Raw genomic sequence first — 19229 nt, forward strand, 5'->3', positions numbered from 1 at the left:
TGTAGTCAGTCAGAGGGGCTTTGATGAGAAGTTAAGTCTATTCTAGACCAGAAGCTATAATTATGATTTCTTATTTTCTTGTTTCTTATAAATATAGTGAATGTAGTAAAAAAAAAAAAAAAAAAGAATGAAAGCTAGAAGTGGTGCTGTGGCTCAAGTGGTAGAGCTGAAATGCTGAGGGACAGTGCCCAGGCCCAGAGTTCAGCTCCCATAATGAACAACAACAACAAGAATAAATAAAAATAAAAAAAGAATGAAAAGATTGGAGCTGCAGACAAGGCAATGGTTAGCCTGATTAAATGTCCTGTTTCAAGAATGAGAGGCAGTGTATTGTTTTTTTCCTCCTATTTTTTTGTTGGTCGTGGAGCTTGAACTTTTTTCACTTAAGGCGAGCACTCTACTACTTTGAGCCACAGCACCACTTCCAGTTTTCTGGTGGTTAATTGAAGATAAGAGTCTCATGGACTTTCCTGCTGTGGCTAGCTTTGTGATCCTCAGATCTCAGCTTCCTGAGTAGCTAGGATTACAGGAGTGAGCCACCAGCACCCGGCTTCTTTCTTCTTTCTTCTTTCTCCCTTCTTCTCCTTCTTCTACTCTCCCTTGTCCTTCCTCTCTCCCCTCCTCCTTTCTTCCTTTGTGTGTATGTATATGTGTGTGTATGTATGTGTGTGCTGGTATTGGGGCTTGAACTCAAGGCCTGGGCACCTGTCCCTCAGATCTCAGCCTTCTGAGCCACTGGCTGTGTATTTTGGTCTTACAATACTTACCTCAGCATTTTCTAACTTATTCCCACAAGCATGATTTGTATGTATCTGCATATATTAAGATTAAAAAAATTGAGCAGTTGACTTTGAACCTCCAACATTGACCTTGCTGGGAACTGGGTGAATAATGTCCTTTTGTGTTTGATATCCAGCTTGCAAGTGTGTCAATTAAATGGCAGAGGTTACCTCTAGGTCAGATACTGAGTAATAAGAAAATGCCTGGGTGCGTCCCAAGCCTCTGCTTTGGCTTACTGTTGAACTTATTACACAGTCTCTCACTCCTGATGGAGCGTTACTATTTTATTCACCGATAATGGAAGGTTTTATCCTCTTTGCCAACCGTTTTTCTTTGTTGGATCAACAACCAACTGGAACGGGGAAGGAATTTGAAAAGGAGGAGCATTTAGATTTGTTTGTATTCATTCATTCAATTTGGAGAAGAGATTAATTCTCCCCATGCTGTCCAGGCTGGTCTTGAACTTCTAAGCTCAGCAGCCTTCTTCTTCGGGCTTCCAAGAACTGGGACATATATATGCCACCACTCCACAATGTTTGTTGCTAATAGTGGCCAATGGGCAAGGTTAGGCATTTCCTGGATTGGAGTGAATGGGTGTAGTGTTGGCCTGCTGGAAAGGTCCCAGTAGTTACTGAACTATTTTAAGGTTTTTGAGGCTCTTGAATAAATAATTGAAGAGTCAATGGAGCGAGTGAAATAAAATTCAGAAAGATTTTGGGCCTTGGACTCTTACATGGCTTTTCACTCATGCTGGCACTCTGCTACTTGAACCATTCATCCATTCTGGCATTTTGCTGGTTAGCTGGAGATAAAAGTCCCATTTGTCTGCCCAAGTGAACTTGGAACCTTGATTTTCAGATTTCAGCCTCCTGAGTAGCTAAGATTATAGGTGGGAGCCACTGACACCAGACCTTTTTTTCTTTTTTAAACAGACAAGTGTTTTTAGGTAGAAGAGGAATAATGTTGAAAATTGTTTAGTTAAAATAAGATGTTATCTTTTGTAGAAGCATGCAGAACTCAAGGTTGGTACTCTTGGGTTGTTGTTTCCTTTAAATGATGATGTCCAGGCTCATGCCTATAATTCTCGCTACTTAGGAGGCTGAGATATGAGGAACTGTGGTTTGAAGCCAGCTCAGGCAGACAAGTCCCTGTGAGACTCTTTACTTCCAATTAACCACTCAAGGGCCTGGGAAGGTTGCTCAGTGGTAGAGTGCTTGCCTTGCATGCATGAGGCCCTGGGTTCAATTCCTTAGCACCACATAAGCAGAAAAGGCCAGAAGTGGTGCTATGGCTCGAGTGGTAGAGCACTAGCTTTGAGATGAAGAGCTGAGGGACAGTGCCCAGGCCCAGAGTTCAGCCCCCATGACCAACAAAACAACAACAACACCAATTAACCACTCAAAAACCAGAAGTGGAGCTATGGCTCAAAGTGGTAGAGCACTAGCCTTGTGCAAAAGAGCTCAGGGACAGTGCCTATGCCCTGAGTTCAAGCCCACAACTGAAAAAAAAAAAAAAAGTATAGTTTAGTGGTTTTCGTCATCTCCAAATGGTTGTACAAATGTCAGAGCTTGCTTGCTTGCTTGACTTCTTGCTTTTTTTTGTCGGTCCTAAGGCCTGAACTCTGGGCCTGGGCACTATCCCTCAGCTCTTCAGCTCAAGGCTAGCACTCTACTGCTTGAGCCACAGTGCCACTTCCAGCCTTTTCTGCTTATATGGTGCTGAGGAATTGAACCCAGGGCCTCGTGTAGGAAAGGCTAGCACTCTTACCACTGAGCCACCTTCCCAGCTCCCCCCCTTTTTTTTGAGACAGAGTCTTCCTGTGTAGCCCAGGTTGGCCTCAAATTTCCTATACCAAGATGGATTTGAACTTGTGATGCTGTGTGCTGGGATTGTAGGCATTGGACTTAGAGGTCTGGTTTTTAACTTCCACTTTTTATTACATCAAAAAGAAACATGCCTATTAGCTATTACTTCTCATTTCCTCTCCTATACTCAGCTCTGTGGATTTTCCATCTCCAGACATTTTGCATAAATAGAATCATACAATACGTGGCCTTTTGTTACTGACTTATTTTAATATTTTCAAAGTTTATCTTTGTTGTAGGATGGATAGGTACCTTTTTTTTTCTAGTACCAGGCTTTAAACTCAGAGCTCAAAAGTCAATGGAGCTTTCTTGCTTATAGCTGGCAAGTGGCTTGCGCTACAACTTGAGCCCAAGTGCCAGGAGATGGAATTTTGGGGACTTTTCTCCTTGGGCTGGCTTCAAACTGTGATCCTCCACTTCTCAGCCTTTAAGTAACTATGATTACAGGTGTGAGGTACCGGGGCCTGGCCAAATTCTTAATTTTTGATAAAGTTTTTAAATTTTGTTGCTTATGATTTTGGCATCTTGAAGAAACTCCAAAGTAATGAAAATGTACTCATATGTATTCTAAGCCAAGATGATGTTTATCACTGTTTCAGGAGTTGTGAGATGAAGTCTATCACTAGTTACAGGAACTGGTTGGGCCATTCTGATGAGCAGGGTTTTTTGTTAGTTTGTTTGTTTTAATCAAACCTAGTCCCATCCATCTTAAAAACATCGGGCTAGGATTGGAACACACTGATCCTTAGATCAGTTTAAGGAGTAAAAATGCTTGTATGTATTCTAGTTTCTTTCTCCCTTATCCAGCCACTTCTCTGGTGCATTTAAATTTTTTCTATGGCTTGTTTTCACTGTATTAACCAACAGTCCCACAAGTCTGTTCTCGTTAGTCCTGAAGGACTGAGATTAGCCCCGTATTTGTAGTTTCTAAGACTAAGCATGACTGAAAATAAATTAATCTTCCTCCAAACTCCTCCGCCCTATGTCTGCTGCTAATATTGCTTAATTTGAAGCCTAGTCTTCTTTGTCCCTTTTGTGTGTAATTAGTGATTTTCAAATTGATTATTGACGGTCATGGAGCACTTTAATCATGTACACTCACTTGATTGTGTGTATCAGGCTTCCATCCAAAATGTTGCTTCCAGAAAGTGTTCTGCAGCTAAAAATGTTGTGAAAAATCTCTGCCCTCTATCCAGTCAGTAAACACATCCAGGTGTTTCCTCTGTTCAAATGCCTGGGTTTTTTTTTTTTTTTTCTTAAGGCATATTTTTAAAAAGCAGCAACAGAAAAAAAAATGCACAAAACCTGAAAACACATTCAATGAGTTTTCACTGAGTCAGCACATTTGCGAAATCCCCTCCGAGTGGACCTAGAAGTGCTCCTTCCAGCTTGTCCCTGCCCATCCCCAAAGCCACCGCTGTCCTGACTTCCAACTCCAGATGCCATTGCCCACATAATATACTCCATATACATATTCTTTCTTTTTTCAGCTGCCTGGCATGTATATCATATACATGTCATATATGTCATATATGGCCAGGAGCTGATGGCTTATGCCTGTAATCCTAACTGCTCAGGAGGCTGATATCTGAGGATCACAGTTCAAAGCCAGCCCCGCCAGGAAAGTCTATGAGACTCTTTTTTTTGGGGGGGGGAAGAGGGTCTGGTCATGGGGCTTGAACTCTGGGCCTGGGCACTGTCCCTCAGCTCTTCAGCTCAAGGCTAGCGCTCTACCACTTGCGCCACAGCGCCACTTCCGGCTTTTTTCTTTTTCTTTTTGCTTATGTGGTACTGGGGAATTGAACCCAGGTCCTCATTCATGCAAGGCAAGCGCTCTACCACTGAGCCACCTTCCCAACCCTCTCTGAGACTCTTATCTCCAATAAGCCAACAGAAAACTGGAAGTGGCACTGTGGCTCAAATGATAGAGTGCTAGCCTTGAGCTGAAGAGCCGAGGGACAGTGCCCAGGCCCAGGGTTCAAGCCCCATGATCAACACACAGACACACACACAGACACACACAGACACACACACACACAGATACACACACACACACATACACGTCATATATGGAATTGATTTTATTTTACTTTTCTATATTATTGACATTTTTATATTATGAAAATGTATTTCATAAAATCTGCCATCTTAAATTTTGTAAAATGTGCAGTCCACCAATTGTATTGTCCATACCTGTGAATCAGGCATCCAGAACTTTAAAAAAAAATTAATTTTAATTTTTTTGTTTGTGTGTTACTGAGGAATCGAACCTAGGGCCTCTTGCATGCTAAGCAAGCACTCTACAACTAAGCCACATTCCCAGCCCTCTCCAGAACTTTTGAATCTGGAAAACTTCAAACTAGACTATTCAACAAATCCCTTTTCTCCTCTTTGGATAGCAACTAGTCTTCTACTTTCTGTTTATGAATTTGACAATTTTAGAAATGTCATATAAAGGTAGAATCCATTCTCTGATTGGGTCACTTAGCATAAAGTTCTTGAGGTTCATTTGTTGCAGGAGAATGTGACTGGATTTCATTTTTTTAAGAATGAATAATAGCCAGTTAGTTGTATGTACATACATCACATTCTGTTTAACTCATTTATCTCCTGATGAACATTTGAGTGGCTTTTGCCTTTTGGCTACTGGGAATAATGCTGCTGTGAAGGTGGTAGCATGAATACTTTTTTGGTCAGTTGTGGGGCTTGAACTCAGGGCCTGGGCACTGTTCCTGAGCCTCTTTGTGCTCACGGCTAGTGCTCTAGTACTTAGTGGTTAATTGGAGGACAAGAGTCTCATGGGGACTTTTCTGCCCAGGCTGGCTTTGACCACGATCCTTAGATGTCAGGCTTCTGAGTAGCTAGGATTGCAGGTATGAACCACTGGTGCCTGACTTTACAAATACTTCTTGAAGCCAGGTGTAGTCACAAGTGCCAGGTACTCTGGAAGCAGAGGTAGGATTGTGAGTTTGAGGCCAACATCTGATACATAGTAAGCCCTTGTGTTCCCCCCCCCCCCAATCTAAACAAATTACAAAAAAAAAACAACTTTGAGACCCTATGCTAACACACACACACACACACACACACACACACACACACACACACACACACACACACACACACACACACACACACACACACACACACACACACACACACACACACACACACACACACACACACACACCGGATTGAGATTATTAGATCGATAATAGTTCTATTTCTTGCCACTTAAGCCATGCCTCCAGCTCATCTTTTGCTGGTTAATTGGAAATGAGATACCCTCAGATCTTTGTGCCCAGCTGGCTTTTTAGCCACAATCCTCAGATCACAATCTCCTTAGTAGCTAGGATTACAGGCATGCCACTGGCTGTGGTAGTCTTAATAATGACAGGGAAGGGAACCAACCTACACTTACACATTGTGCCCAGTAGTCATGTCTCTGTAGTCTCTGAAATCTTGAACAGTTTCTTCTTGACTTGCTGACCTCATTTACTTTTGAGTGTCACAGGCCATTCATCTTCTGGACTGTCACTCATTTTACACACTTGTCTTAGCCTCACCATCATACCCATAGCATGCAGTTTGGGCCAGAATATTACAGAAATTCTATTCCTTCCTGTTGCATCCTCCCAGGTAACACACAATGGCAATTTGTTCCATTACTCCCATTCAAAGGAGAAAAGAACAAGAATAATTGGGGACCAAAGGAAAAATATACATGGATTTGCTTTTCAGAGAACCCTTGGTTCATTAAATATCTTTTCCTCCCAGCATCCTGCTGGAGAAGAGGTTCTGCTGGAACAGGCTGGTACTGATGCAAGCGAAAGCTTTGAAGATATAGGCCACTCCTCCGATGCCAGAGAGATGCTCAAGCAGTACTACATTGGTGACGTCCACCCGGTAAGAATGGTCAGAGAACAAACTTGTGAGCATAGCACAGCACAGCATCAATAATAGAGCACAACATCACATAACATGAGAATGAATGATTAGAAAGTCATTCAGCCTAGCTACTAGGTTACATTGTTCTAGAATCATCTAGCCTTATAGTATATAGCACATAGTATCTCTGAAAAGCTAAAGGGACTGGTGTTTGGATTATTTTTATTGATGATTGATTCCTGTAGTGAATGAATCCATATGTAAAACTGTGGTGGTTTGGTTGTTCTTGAAAGCCCCTTGTAAGCCTGGGCACTGGAGGCTCATGCCTGTAATACTAGCTACTTGGGAGGCTGAGATCTAAGGATCGTGATTCAAAGCCAACCTGCGCAGAAAAGTCTGTAAGACTCTTATCTATAATAAAGAAAAAAAAAAAAAAGCCAGAAATGGAGTAGTGGCTCAAGTGGTAGAGTGCTAGTCTTGAGCAAAAGAAGCTGAGGGACAGTGCCCAGGCCTGAGTTCGAGCCCCAGAGGTGGCATACACACTAAAGGTGGTAACTATAGACTTTTAAATCCTTCATACTTAACCATTCTAACAGGAGACCCTGATATGCTAAATATGTGTGGGGGAAGTGAGGGGAGGTGGGTCAGGCTAGTTCTTCAGACCCTGGTTCCCACAGATAATACACTGCCAGCAAAAACTAGCCTCAGGTTCCAAGATTAGAAACAAACACATCAGAAGAGATCATTTGGATGTGTCTTAAAACATTGTTTTCTTTTTCACAGAATGACCTTAAACCCAATAGTGGTAAAAAGGTAAGGGTTTATCAGTTTATCTTGTGTGTCTCTACTGTTTATATTTGTTTACTCAAGTAGAATTGCTTGTGTGTATGTGTGTGTGTGTGTGTATGTGTATGCTTGTGTGTGCTGGGTCTGGGGGCTTGAACTAAGTAAGGGCCTGGGCACTGTCCCTGAGCTTTTGTGATCAAGGTTAGTAGTACTCTACCATTTGAGCCAAAACACCACTTCTGGCCTTTTCTGTTTATGTGGTACTGAGGAATTGAACCCAGGGCTTCATGCATGCTAGGCAGGCATTTGTACCACTAAGCCACATTCCCAGCCCCCTTTCCAGTGGTGTTTAAAGCCAGAAATTTCCAAATTATCTTTTTTTGTCAGTTACTGGCCACAGAGACACACACAGCGTAAGTCAGAAGCTGCCTGAATGCTAGCAGACCACTCTGTTACATTTGCTGAAGGTGTCCTGTGTCCTAAAATCTGCTTCCAATTTTAAATACTTGGAATAGCAAACGTCCCATTTAGGAAGTAAAACATAAGCTTTTTATACACTTTCTACACCTTTTACTTAAGTTTTTGAAAGCCTACATAATAAACTATGATAGGCCAGAGGTATACTTGTAATACTCCTTGTCTATGTTTTAACACATCATCATCATTCTGGATCATTCTTCCCTACATTTGTGTCCTGATGATAAAATACACCACATTTCTTAAGAGAGAGAGGGAGAGAGAGGGAGAGTGTGTGTGTGTGTGTGTGTGTGTGTGTGTACCCCTTGCTCATGTTTTGTGTGTGTGGGTGTGGGTGTGTATGTGTGTGTGTGTGTGTGTGTGTGTGTACCCCTTGCTCATGTTTTCTCTTAAACAGAGCTTATAGTGATATCCATATCTGCTAACCCCCAAGACCTATGCCCTGGGGTGGCCAGATGTGACAGTACTTTCTTGTTCTTGCAGCTGAGTCTGATTGAGTGAGTAATTGGGTTCATTGCCTGTTGAAATAGTATCGGGAAAATACTCCATTATGGAGCTAGTGGAAGAGAGAGAGATCTCCATGTCATTCTCCTTCAGAGTTCCTAGACGTAGAAGAATAACACTTCCTGTTTCCTTCTCTCCACCCATTAGAAGGCTGCTCCCATAGCTCTCAATAAAATGCCCTTGGCTCAGAAAATTGTGTTGAAATAATTAGATACGATTTTACAATTCCAGGTCATTTGAGTCCTTCATTTTACAAATGAGGAAACAGCTTTAGCATTCAGCAGCAAGATATCAGACATCATTTTATAAGAAGTTTCCTCAGATAGGCTAAAGTATTTCCTTTTAACCTATAAAATCCCGCTTAATTATTTATTAATTTGTACTACATATAATTATTATTTATGTTATGGAAGAGTTAAAACATTAATAAACTTCGAGCTTTTAAGAATTAGTTTTACTGGGCTGGGAAGGTGGCTCAGTGGTAGAGTGCTTGTCTCGCATGCATGAGGCCCTGGGTTCAATTCCTCAGCACCACATAAGTAGAAAAAAAAAGCCGGAAGTGGTGCCTTGAACTGAAGAGTTGAGGGACAGTGCCCAGGCCCAGAGTTCAGGTCCCACGACTAGCCAAAAAAAAAAAAAAAAAAGAATCAGTTTTACTTACAGGGTTAATTTCTATTAGTTTTGAGGTAAAAATCATAGCAGTTTGTTGTGTGCAAATCTGTTATAAACTACTTGGAGAATAAAGAAACATGTCTTAAAGCTGGGTGCTGATGGGCTCACTCTTATAATCCTAGCTACTCAGGAGGCTGATACTATAATCTCTGCTCAAAGCCAGCCCAGCCAGAAAAGCCTGTGAGCATCTTATCTCTAATTAATCACCAAGAAACTAGAAGTGGAAGTGTGGCTCAAGTGATTTAGCACCAGCCTTTAGCAAAAAAAAAAAAAAAAAACAAAAAAACCTGAGAGATAGCTCCTAGGCTTTCAGTACTGGGGAAATAAGTAAATTAAATAAATAAATAAATAAATAAAGTATATATAGTAGAGCTTGTGCTTGAAGAACTTTGGATTATATTGGATCTGCTGTTTTATAACTAAAATCATAGTTTTGCAGTTAGTACTTTCTGTAGACTAGGTTGAGAGTATAATAGTCTAGATATACAAATAACCAGTCACATGTGCTTGAATACCTAAAGGGATAAATCTACAAGCTAGGCATGTCACTGAAGCCTCTGTTCCCTTCAGCAGACCTCGGACATGGAGATGAGGATTGAAACATTGTGCTCAGAGGAAGAGTGTGGGTAAAGGAAGATTATATGTTATTCAAACTTTTCAAGCTTGTTGTTGGTCACTCACACCTATAATCCTAGCTACTCTGGAGGTTGAGATCTGAGGATTGTGGTTTGAAGTCAGCCTAGGCAGGAAAGTCTGTGAGAGACTCTTTTTTTTTTTTTTTTTTTTTGTCGGTCATGGGGCTTGAACTCCAGGCCTGGGCGCTGTCCCTCAGCTCTTCAGCTCAAGGCGAGCGCTCTACCACTTGAGCTACAGCGCCACTTCCGGTTTTCTGGTGGTTTATTGGAGATAGGAGTCTCATGGTCTCTCCTGCCCGGGCTGGCTTTGAACCGCGATCCTCAGATCTCAGCCTCCTGAGTAGCTAGGATTACAGGCGTGAGCCACCAGCGCCCGGCTTGTGAGAGACTCTTATCTCCAATTAACCACCAAAAAGCTGGCACTGGAGCTATGTGGTAGCTCAAGTGGTAGAGCACAAAAATTCAGGGACATCACCCAGGCCCAGAATTCAAGCCCCAGGACCATCAAAAAACAAAATCAAAAACTCTTTTCAGTCTTATAGGATTAAAAACAACAAGAAAAAACCTTACATAAAGCTGGGCCCTGGTGGCTCACACCTATCATCCTAACTACTCAGGAGGCTGAGATCTGAGGATCGAAGTTCAGAGCCAACCTGGACAGAAAGTCCATGAGACTCTTATCTCCGATTAACTGGCAGAAAACCAGAACTTAGTGCTGTGGCTCAAAGTAGTAGAGCACTAGCCTTGAGCACAAAAGGTCAGGGACATCTCCCAGGCCCTGAGTTCAAGCCCTATGACTAACAAAACAACAACAACCCCCCCCCCCCAAAAAAAAAAATAACCCAACTTACATAACTGGAGAAAGGAAAGGCAGGGGTGACAAAAAAGAAATGTATTCATTACCAAACTTATGAAATGGTAATCCCTCTGTATCACACCTTAATAATAACAATAACATCATACTTTCAAAAACTACATATGCAAATATGGTATTAAAAACAACAACAACCACCTTACCTGGCTTCTTTCTAAACTTAGCTGAAGGACTTGGTTGCTAATTATGCCTTAACCATCTCTTCTATAGCTCACACCTCACATATGCATCATTGTCCCTACCACACCCCCTTCCCGAGTCTCTGAAAATGGAACTGTTCGTTGTTATTTCTCAGACAGACCCAGAATGTTGTAATTAGCCTGTTTATGCCATGCTAGCATGGTATAATGATAAGCAGATAACAATAATCTCAAGTAATTGTGATACTGTATGAGTAGGGCTTATCAAAACCCTTTCATTGGAAGTTTTACTTCCTATGAGCAAATTTCTTTGAAGTTTGAGGGATGTGTTTTATTTGCATGACAGTCTTATGAAATTAAAACTCAATTTGCGGGCCACTCTATAAAGTATATCTGGTCCAGGATGTCTTTTGTTTTGTTTTGTTTTTGTTGCCAGTCCTGGGGCAAAGTAGCTAAATTACAGGCATGAACTACCAGTGCCTGGTTAAATGTGGTCTTTTATGCTAATAAGGCTAACGTGCTACCACTTGAGCCATAGCACCACTTCTGGCTTTTTTTTTCTGCTTATGTGGTGCTGAGGAATCGAACCCAGGGCCTCATGCATGCAAGGCAAGCGCTCTACCACTGAGCCACCTTCCCAGCCCCAGGGCTTCAGAATTTATACAGATAATTAAGACTTATATGCACTGTTAATCTTTTTTTTTTCTTTTTTCTCTTGTTATTTTTGAATATGTGACTTTACCAGGATCCTTTGAAAAACCATACGTGCAAAAGGTGAGTACCTCTTTAATGGATTTCCTTGTGCTCCCCAATTTCTACCTTGAGGCTTTTCCGCAGATATACATGCAGAACCTAATTTAAGAGCACAGGCTGACAGCTAATGCTTTTTTGGACAAAGTCTTCACAAACTCAGTAGTTATTATGATACTCAAGTTCATTTTTATAATTTCAACCATTTTGAATAATCAGAAGATTCTTTCATTGAGTGATATTACAATCTGTGACATAAATTGGAATCACATCCAAGAAGAGGCTGGTATACATGAGCAACTAATTCTATGATGCCGTTACCTGACTTTCACCTGAAACTTGATCTGTGTGAAGTGCAAAAGAAACATTTTTAGTTATAGTCAATAATTCTGTTTTTCTCCAAGGTTTACTTGTAGTGTGTCCCTTGTACTGTGTCCCCCAGTAATGTTAGAAATACAGAGGTTTGTAGCTCTGAGAAATGGAGTAAGCCACCCAGTCATAAGTGCATTATCTACCATGACTGTGGCCAGCCTGGATTGTAAAGAAATCTTCAAGAACCAGGCACCAGTGTAATCCTAGCTACTCAGGAGGCTGAGACCTAAGGATTGCAGTTCAGAGCTGAGCAGGAGAGTCCATGCGACTCTTATCTACAATAAACTACCAAAAAAGTTGAAAGGAGAGCTGTGGCTTAAGTGGTAGAGCACTAGGCTTGAGCACAAACGCTCAAGGGACAGCGCCTAGACCCTGAGTTCAAGCCCAGAGTTGGCATATACACACACACATACACACAGATCTTTGAATAAAATGAATAAATTGTAGTCTATTCATCCTGTAGAATACTGCAGAGGGCTACAAGTAAATGAATCACAATTGTGTGCAGTTCCATGCACTAGCCTGGGTGGATCAACAGGAAGAAAATTCTGTCTTTTGGCAGGAAGTTGCTGTGCAATGTAAATCTCCTTTCGTGCAGTATAAATGTGTTCCCTCCATTTCTCCCTTCAGTGGCAGTTTAGTAGAAAGATTACACGAGGCTTGGTGGGTAACCATTCTGTCTTGTATATTAAGGAATATCTGCAGTGGACATGAGTCTTTTGTGGTTGCTCCTCAAGAAATCTGAATTCATTTCTATTTTGAAGAGATTACTTAACAGTTCCCATGGGCCATCTTGCTGATACACAAGTCATCTTGATTTATTTATTTATTGTTTAACTAAGTTACTTGGCTGACATTCTAACATCGTTTGGAGTAGCTTTCTGACATGCTTTGGTATACAAAGTGGTGGGCATGTTTAGGCAAACAGAATCATTTTTATTATGAATGTTAGTTGGTTTTATTGGCTTGGAAACTATTTAATACTGAAGCTAGACATATCTTAACTATAGAGGCAGCTTGGTCATTTGAACCAGAAAAGAATTATACCTTAAAACTAGCTGCTGAGCCAGGCGCTGATGGCTCACACCTGTAATCCTAGCTACTCAGGAGGCTGAAATCTGAGGATCAGGGGTCAAAGCCAGCCTTGGCAGGAAAGTCTGTGAAAACTCTTATCTCCAATAAAACATAAAAAAAAACCAGAAGTGGTGCTGTGACTCAACTGGTAGAGCACTAACCTTGAGCTGAAGAGCTGAGGGACAGCATGCAGGCCCAAGAGTTCAAGCCCCGCGACCGACAAAAACAAAATAAAACAAACTAGCTGCTGATAATTTTAATTATTATTTTATTTTAATTATCACTTTTAATTTTAAAAATCATTTTAATTCTAACATTTTTTATAGTTTTTGATTATTAAAATTTTAATTTAATATTTAATTTTTAATTTTTTTTGATGGTAGTAGGGTTTGTACTTAGTACCTAACCCTTGCCAGGGAGGTCCACTCCCATTTGAGCAACTCCTCTAAGACCCTGATAAGCTCTATTTTTTTTTTTTTTTTGTCGGTCGTGGGGCTTGAACTCTGGACCTGGGTGTTGTCCCTCAGCTCTTCAACTCAAGGCAAGCGCTCTACCACTTGAGCTACAGCGCCACTTCTCTATTTTTTTTTTTTTTTTGGTCAGTCATGGGGCTTGAACTCTGGGCCTGGACGCTGTCTCTCAGCTTTTCAGCTCAAGGCAAGCACTCTACCACTTGAGCCACAGTGCCACTTCTGGTTTTCTGGTGGTTTATTGGAGATGAGTCTCGGAGAGGGCTGGGAAGGTGGCTCAACGGTAGAGCACTTGCCTTGCATGCATGAGGCCTTGGGTTTGATTCCTCAGCACCACATAAGCAGAAAAAAAAAAAGCTGGAAGTGGCGCTGTGGCTCAAGTGGTAGAGCACTCACCTTGAGCTGAAGAGCTGAGGGACAGTGCCCAGGCCCAGAGTTCAGGCCCCATGACTGGACCCAAAAAAAAAAAGTCTCAGAAACTTTCCTGCCTGGGTTGGCTTTGAACTGCAATTCTCAGATCTCAGCCTCCTGAGTAGCTAGGATTACTGATGTGAGCCCTTGGTACCCTGCTTGATAAACTCTATTAAAGAAGCTATTTTAAGAATAATGATTGCTCGCCGGGCACTGGTGGCTCACGCCTGTAATCCTAGCTACTCAGGAGGCTGAGATCTGAGGATCGCGGTTCAAAGCTAGCCCGGGCAGGAAAGACCGCAAGACTCCTATCTCCAATAAACCACCAGAAAACCGGAAGTGGCGCTGTAGCTCAAGTGGTAGAGCGCTAGCCTTGAGCTGAAGAGCTGAGGGACAGCGCCCAGGCCCAGAGTTCAAGTCCCACGACCGACCAAAAAAAAAAAAAAAAAAGAATAATGATTGCTGTTCTGAAACTCTAAGGAGTGTCAAGCCAGTGCTCTTTGCTTGACTTAGGACTATCGAGATGTTTGTTGTGTAATAAAAGCAGTTTAATTTCCCAAGGTGATTCTTGCCCCTATAAATATTTATTAGTGAACAGATATTGAAAGATAGTGTTGCTGGATAACAGTGGCTCACACTTGTAATCCTAGCTACTGAGGAGGCTGAGCTCTGAGGTTCATGATTCAAAGCCAGCATGGGCAGAAAAGACTCCCAAGAGAGTCTTATCTCCAATTACCAGCAAAAAAAAAAGCTGGAAGTGGAGTTGTGGCTCAAGTGGTATACTGCCAGCCTTGAACAAAACAACAACAAGCTGCAAATGAGAATGCAAGGCCCTGAATTCACGCTCCAGTACCAGCCCCAAAAATAGTGACATGAAATGGGATGAAATGAGGTGAAAGAGAAGGAAGAAAGTCTAGATTGTATAAAATCCTCACACCTTTGCTGCTGTTTTTCCTTATTCTAGTTGCTGGGCATATTGGATTCTCCCCGTTGTCAGCGCAGTCCTCATAGGTGTCCTATATCGCTACTACAAGATGGAAAGCAAATCTTGAGACCTGCTGAAGCCTGGGAACACATCTTGGGAGTGAGAAGTAGAGACTTGCTTTGGGAGCTGCAGCAGTGGCCCCTCCTTGATTCCTGCCCAATCGTCTTTGAAGCCAGGATGGTTGGCCACATACCCACCTCCAATCTGGGACCAATATCCTTCATTTTCCAGAGCCTTACTCTCAAAGCACCTGCACACTTGCTCTATCTTCCCCAGGGCATCTTCCCTGGTTTCCACAACTACCTTACATTTCACACACTTATGTTAATGATTTCAATTCTTACAATGTAGTGACGTTGTTTGATTAAAAAAAAAAAAAAGCCTGATGTTTAAGAGTTGGACTGTATATGAGATGTTCTTTTTGTGCTGGTACTGGGGCTTGAACTCAGGGCCTGGGTGCTACTCCTGAGCTTTTTTGATCAAGGCTAGCGATCCACCACTTTGAGCCAGAGTGTCATTTCTGGCTTTTTCTGGTTAATTGGCGATATGACTTTCCTGCCCAGGCTGGCTTTGAACTACAATCCTGAGATCTCAGCTTCTTGAGTTGTTAGGATTTTACAGGCATGAGCCACGAGTACCAGGCTACATTAGACATTCTTAACCCAATTTTGAAGCTTTCCTTTTTAGTAAATACTTTTTGTAAAATTCTGGTTTAATTTTTCCTATTTATCACAAAAGGTTTGATACATATATACCAATGATTGAAAACACAACTACAAAATTAGCTTTTTTATTTTCCTTTTCTCTATTTTATTGTACTTATTTATTTATTATTATTTTTTATTTTTTTATTTTTTCGCTGGTCCTGGGCTCTGTCCCTGAGGTTTTTGAAGCCATAACTCTGCTTCCAGATTTTTGTAGTTAATTAGAGATAAGATTGTTGTGGACTTTCCCTGCCTGGGTTGGCTTTGAACTGTAATCCTCAGATCTCAAACTCCTGAATCACTAAGATTATAGGCATGAACCACTAGCTCTCAGCTTTTTTTTTTTTTTTTTCTTTGCTAGTCCTAGGTCTTGAACTCAGGGTGTGGGCACAGTCCTTGAGCTTCTTTTACTCAAGGCTAGCACTGTACCACTTGAGCCACAGCACCACTTTTCAGCTTTGTCTGTTTATGTGGTACTGTGGAATCAAACCCAGGGCTTCATGAATGCTAGGCAAGCACTCTACCACTAAGCCACATTCCCAGCCCCAGCTTTGACCTTGTTTATGTTTGTTAAAACTAGAAAGAGCTTTGTGGCCATCCTCCCCTATCCATGTGAATATAACTGGATGCTATTCCTACCCCCCAAATCCAGCCACCTTCCCTTCCAAGGGGAGGGGAGCAGGTTATGCTTTACTTTGATTGCTTGGGTGGGAAGAGCTGAAAGAAGGAGGAGGGGTGGTTTGGAAGCTAGAACTCTGGTGAGTTCAGAATGATCTTTCTTTTGAAAAATACTGAAAGCACTACTTTTGACAGGAGTTGGGCAAAACTCCCAAAGCTTTCTCTGATTTGGCACTACCTTCTAACTACCCCTCCTCTTTTCTCCTAGCTCTCTATTATTGGCAAAATGTAAACACATACTATGTCTTTAGCGATTTACCAGGGATTCTGGTGGCTTTTTTAAATAGAGTAACAAATGTTTGATTTCCCTGTTTGACCAGAGAAAAAAGACTCCACTTTGATCTTCTGTCTGCCTTAATAAAATAGCTTCATCATTTAAGAGTGGGAGACCATTCATGACAAGAGACTATTTTCTATTTCATCATCCCAAAAACTAAAGTTTTGTTTTGATTTTGATTTTTTTTGTTTTTTGTTGTTGTTGATCGTGGGGCCTGAACTCTGGGCCTGGGCTCTGTTCCTCAGCAATTCAGCTCAAGGCTAGTTAGTGCTCTACCATTTGAGCCACAGCTCCACTTCTGGCTTTTTCTGCTTATGTGGTGCTAAGGAATCAAACCCAGGGCCTCATGCATACAAGGCAAGCACCCTACCACTGAGCCACCTTCCCAGCCCCGAAAATGCTTTAAAAAAATAGTCTTTTGGGCTTTTTTTTTCTTCCTCCTCAATATGTGTATCATTAAAAAGTAGGTTTTTAATTTAAAATTATGTCATGGGTCTGGGTATTTCTTTGGCATCTTTGACTTTATGTTTCCCCTGTGGAAGCACCTAAGTAGATTGTGCATCAACTGTTTTCCAACTGCTGATTTATTTTATTTTTGTTGGTTGCGGGGCTTGAACTCAAAGCCTGGAGACTATCCTTGAGCTTTATCTGCTCAAAGCTAGTGCTCTACCACTTTTAGTCATAGCACCACTTTTGGTTTTGTGGTGTTTAATTGGAGATAAGAATCTTATGGACTTTCCAGCTTAGGCTGGCTTTGAACTGTAGTCCTCAGATCTCAGCTTCCCGAGTAGCTAGGATTACAAGCATGAGTCATCAGTGCCCAGTGTGAATGCTGATTTTTATGCCTGCCCTTAGGGGGTTATCTTTCTGCTTCTGGGCCATTGTCTGTTTGGCAGGGAACAGCTGGATGGAGTACAACCTCCTCCTTCCCTTCCAGTTTACCAAGAGCTGGACAGGACAGGAAAGCTGCCCAGCAAACCAAGGCCAGCCCATGCAAACTGTTTTACAAAGTTCATTCCAGGTCTTGTATCCTGTGATTTAACAGTTGAATGAATTCAGAATTCATCCAAATAATATTAGCCTTTTCCCTTGCATACGATATTTTGAAATAATTTCTGGTTCACTTTTACGTATTAGAGAAAGGAGTTGAATGGAACTGTGATCTTAACCAGATGTTTATGATATTAATATAGGGGGAGAAATAGTTGGCTCTTATGTAACAGAAGTGGTGTGACTGAAGGTTGCATTGAATGAGGATTGGGATGTTATTGCTCTCATGATGATGTCACATGGAATACATTGGGGTACAGAACAAGGCATGTTGGGGAGGTAGAAAGGGAACCTTCGAGCTAAAATGAAGCCAGAAGATTACTTGGACCAGTTGTAAAAGCTGGGGTGTTAGCAGTCTCCAATATCAAATGGAAAACATCTGGCTTATAGGAAAGATTAAAGAATAATATTCTTAGGTTAAATTCTTGGATTAAAAAAATATATATATAGGGTGAACATCCATGCAGAAAGTGTGTTTTTCTATTAAAAATTTTTTTTTCTGTTTACATCTGGACTCATTTTTGTTTTTTGTTTTTTAACTAAGAGCCAGAACAAAAAGCTTTTCAGACTGTCTCTGCCATCCATGAAATCCATTTAATACTCAGGGCTTCATTTAAATGATTACAAATGTGATGCCACTTTGTATTATGAAGAGCACTTTTTGGGGTCCATTAACTATAATCCTGCTGCCTGCATAAACAGTGAGGTGAGAAGTAGGAATTGAGTAGAGCAGAGGTTTTCTAAACAAGTAATGTAGCATGGGTGCCAAATCCATCTGAAGGAATTTTGTTTAAGAAGTATGTTCCCTATTTAAGATCTCAAGTGTATCTATGTGCTTAAATGCCATTTTAGGGGACTGAAATGTGGTACATCAAAGTTATTTAACTTTTAGGAGAAATGAATTCAGACATTTCTTGTCTCAACAAGAAATTTGCTTTTTATTTTTTAAAAACCATTGCATTTTGTTGCCAAGTATCACAAAAGTAATGGAGAGGCTACTAGGCTCTGAGAGCTAGGTCTGGAGTTTGTGGGGGTGCTTTAGAAGGAAGGTTCCAGAGCAACAGAGATCTGTCAAGTCACCAAGCCTATATCCTACATCTTATGAGTTTCAGTAGCTGTCCCTTCCATAACACTATCTCCTTCATTGGCTCTTTGAGCAAAACATGATTTTGGTTATTTAACTTTCCTTTTTTCTGTACCCTGTGTTATGAATAAATAATATGATCATTCCTTTTGTGTATTCAATAATGGAGTTTGTTTACCTGTTTTATTTCAGCATATTTTGAAACAGATCTTTGTCTCAGCTGGAATGCATATACAGTGAGTATCTGTTAGAACCACACACAATAAAGATAGTGTTTTCCTTTTTTTGTCCTGGCTACCATTATTAGAAAAACTAAACTGAAACAAAACACCAAGCTGGGCTCGCTCATGCCTGTGTTTCTACCTACACAATAGGCTGTGATTTGAGCATTATAGTTCAAAGCCAGCCTGGGCAGCCAGAAGTGGAGCTGTGACTCAAGTGGTAGAATGCTTATCTTAAGTGAAAAGGCTCAGGGACAGCACCAAGATCCTGAGTTCAAGCCCCAGGGTCAGCACACAAAAACAAAACAAAAAGCCTTTAAAAATACTTAAAAAAAAAAAAACACAAACTAAAAGTGTTGGCACTCTGATCTCAGGCATTCTGGATAAAAGTGCATTGGGAAGCGTGGAGTTTACTTATGGTGGTGCTGATGCTCTGGTTAGCATAATCTGTTAGAAGTTCTGTGCTCTTGGAATTCTTACCACTGACTGCTCTGTGCTGTGGAATTTCTCATCTGATAAATTGTTCACTTGG

General features: G+C 41.3%; 1 protein-coding gene across 3 annotated transcripts in view; it reads left to right on the plus strand.

Annotated features, from left to right (window-relative positions):
* The window catches only part of LOC138807056 (cytochrome b5 type B-like), a 25465-nt gene extending 6703 nt beyond the window's left edge, over window positions 1-18762 (plus strand). The window contains exons 2-6 of one of the 3 annotated variants that reach the window (XM_069992638.1): window positions 6423-6551; window positions 7317-7346; window positions 9543-9598; window positions 11367-11395; window positions 14663-14732. In XM_069992638.1, coding sequence (XP_069848739.1) covers window positions 6423-6551; window positions 7317-7346; window positions 9543-9598; window positions 11367-11376 — 225 coding nt within the window. In that variant the 3' untranslated portion in view covers window positions 11377-11395; window positions 14663-14732. Of the gene's footprint in view, window positions 1-6422; window positions 6552-7316; window positions 7347-9542; window positions 9599-11366; window positions 11396-14662 lie in introns of all 3 variants that reach the window. The other 2 variants (XM_069992639.1, XM_069992637.1) reach the window with 2 other exon arrangements.
* Window positions 18763-19229: the final 467 nt, after the last annotated feature.

The sequence above is a fragment of the Dipodomys merriami genome, unplaced genomic scaffold, assembly GCF_024711535.1.
Source record: "Dipodomys merriami isolate MVZ:Mamm:240054 unplaced genomic scaffold, mDipMer1.0.p SCAF_41, whole genome shotgun sequence".
NCBI lineage: Eukaryota > Metazoa > Chordata > Mammalia > Rodentia > Heteromyidae > Dipodomys > Dipodomys merriami.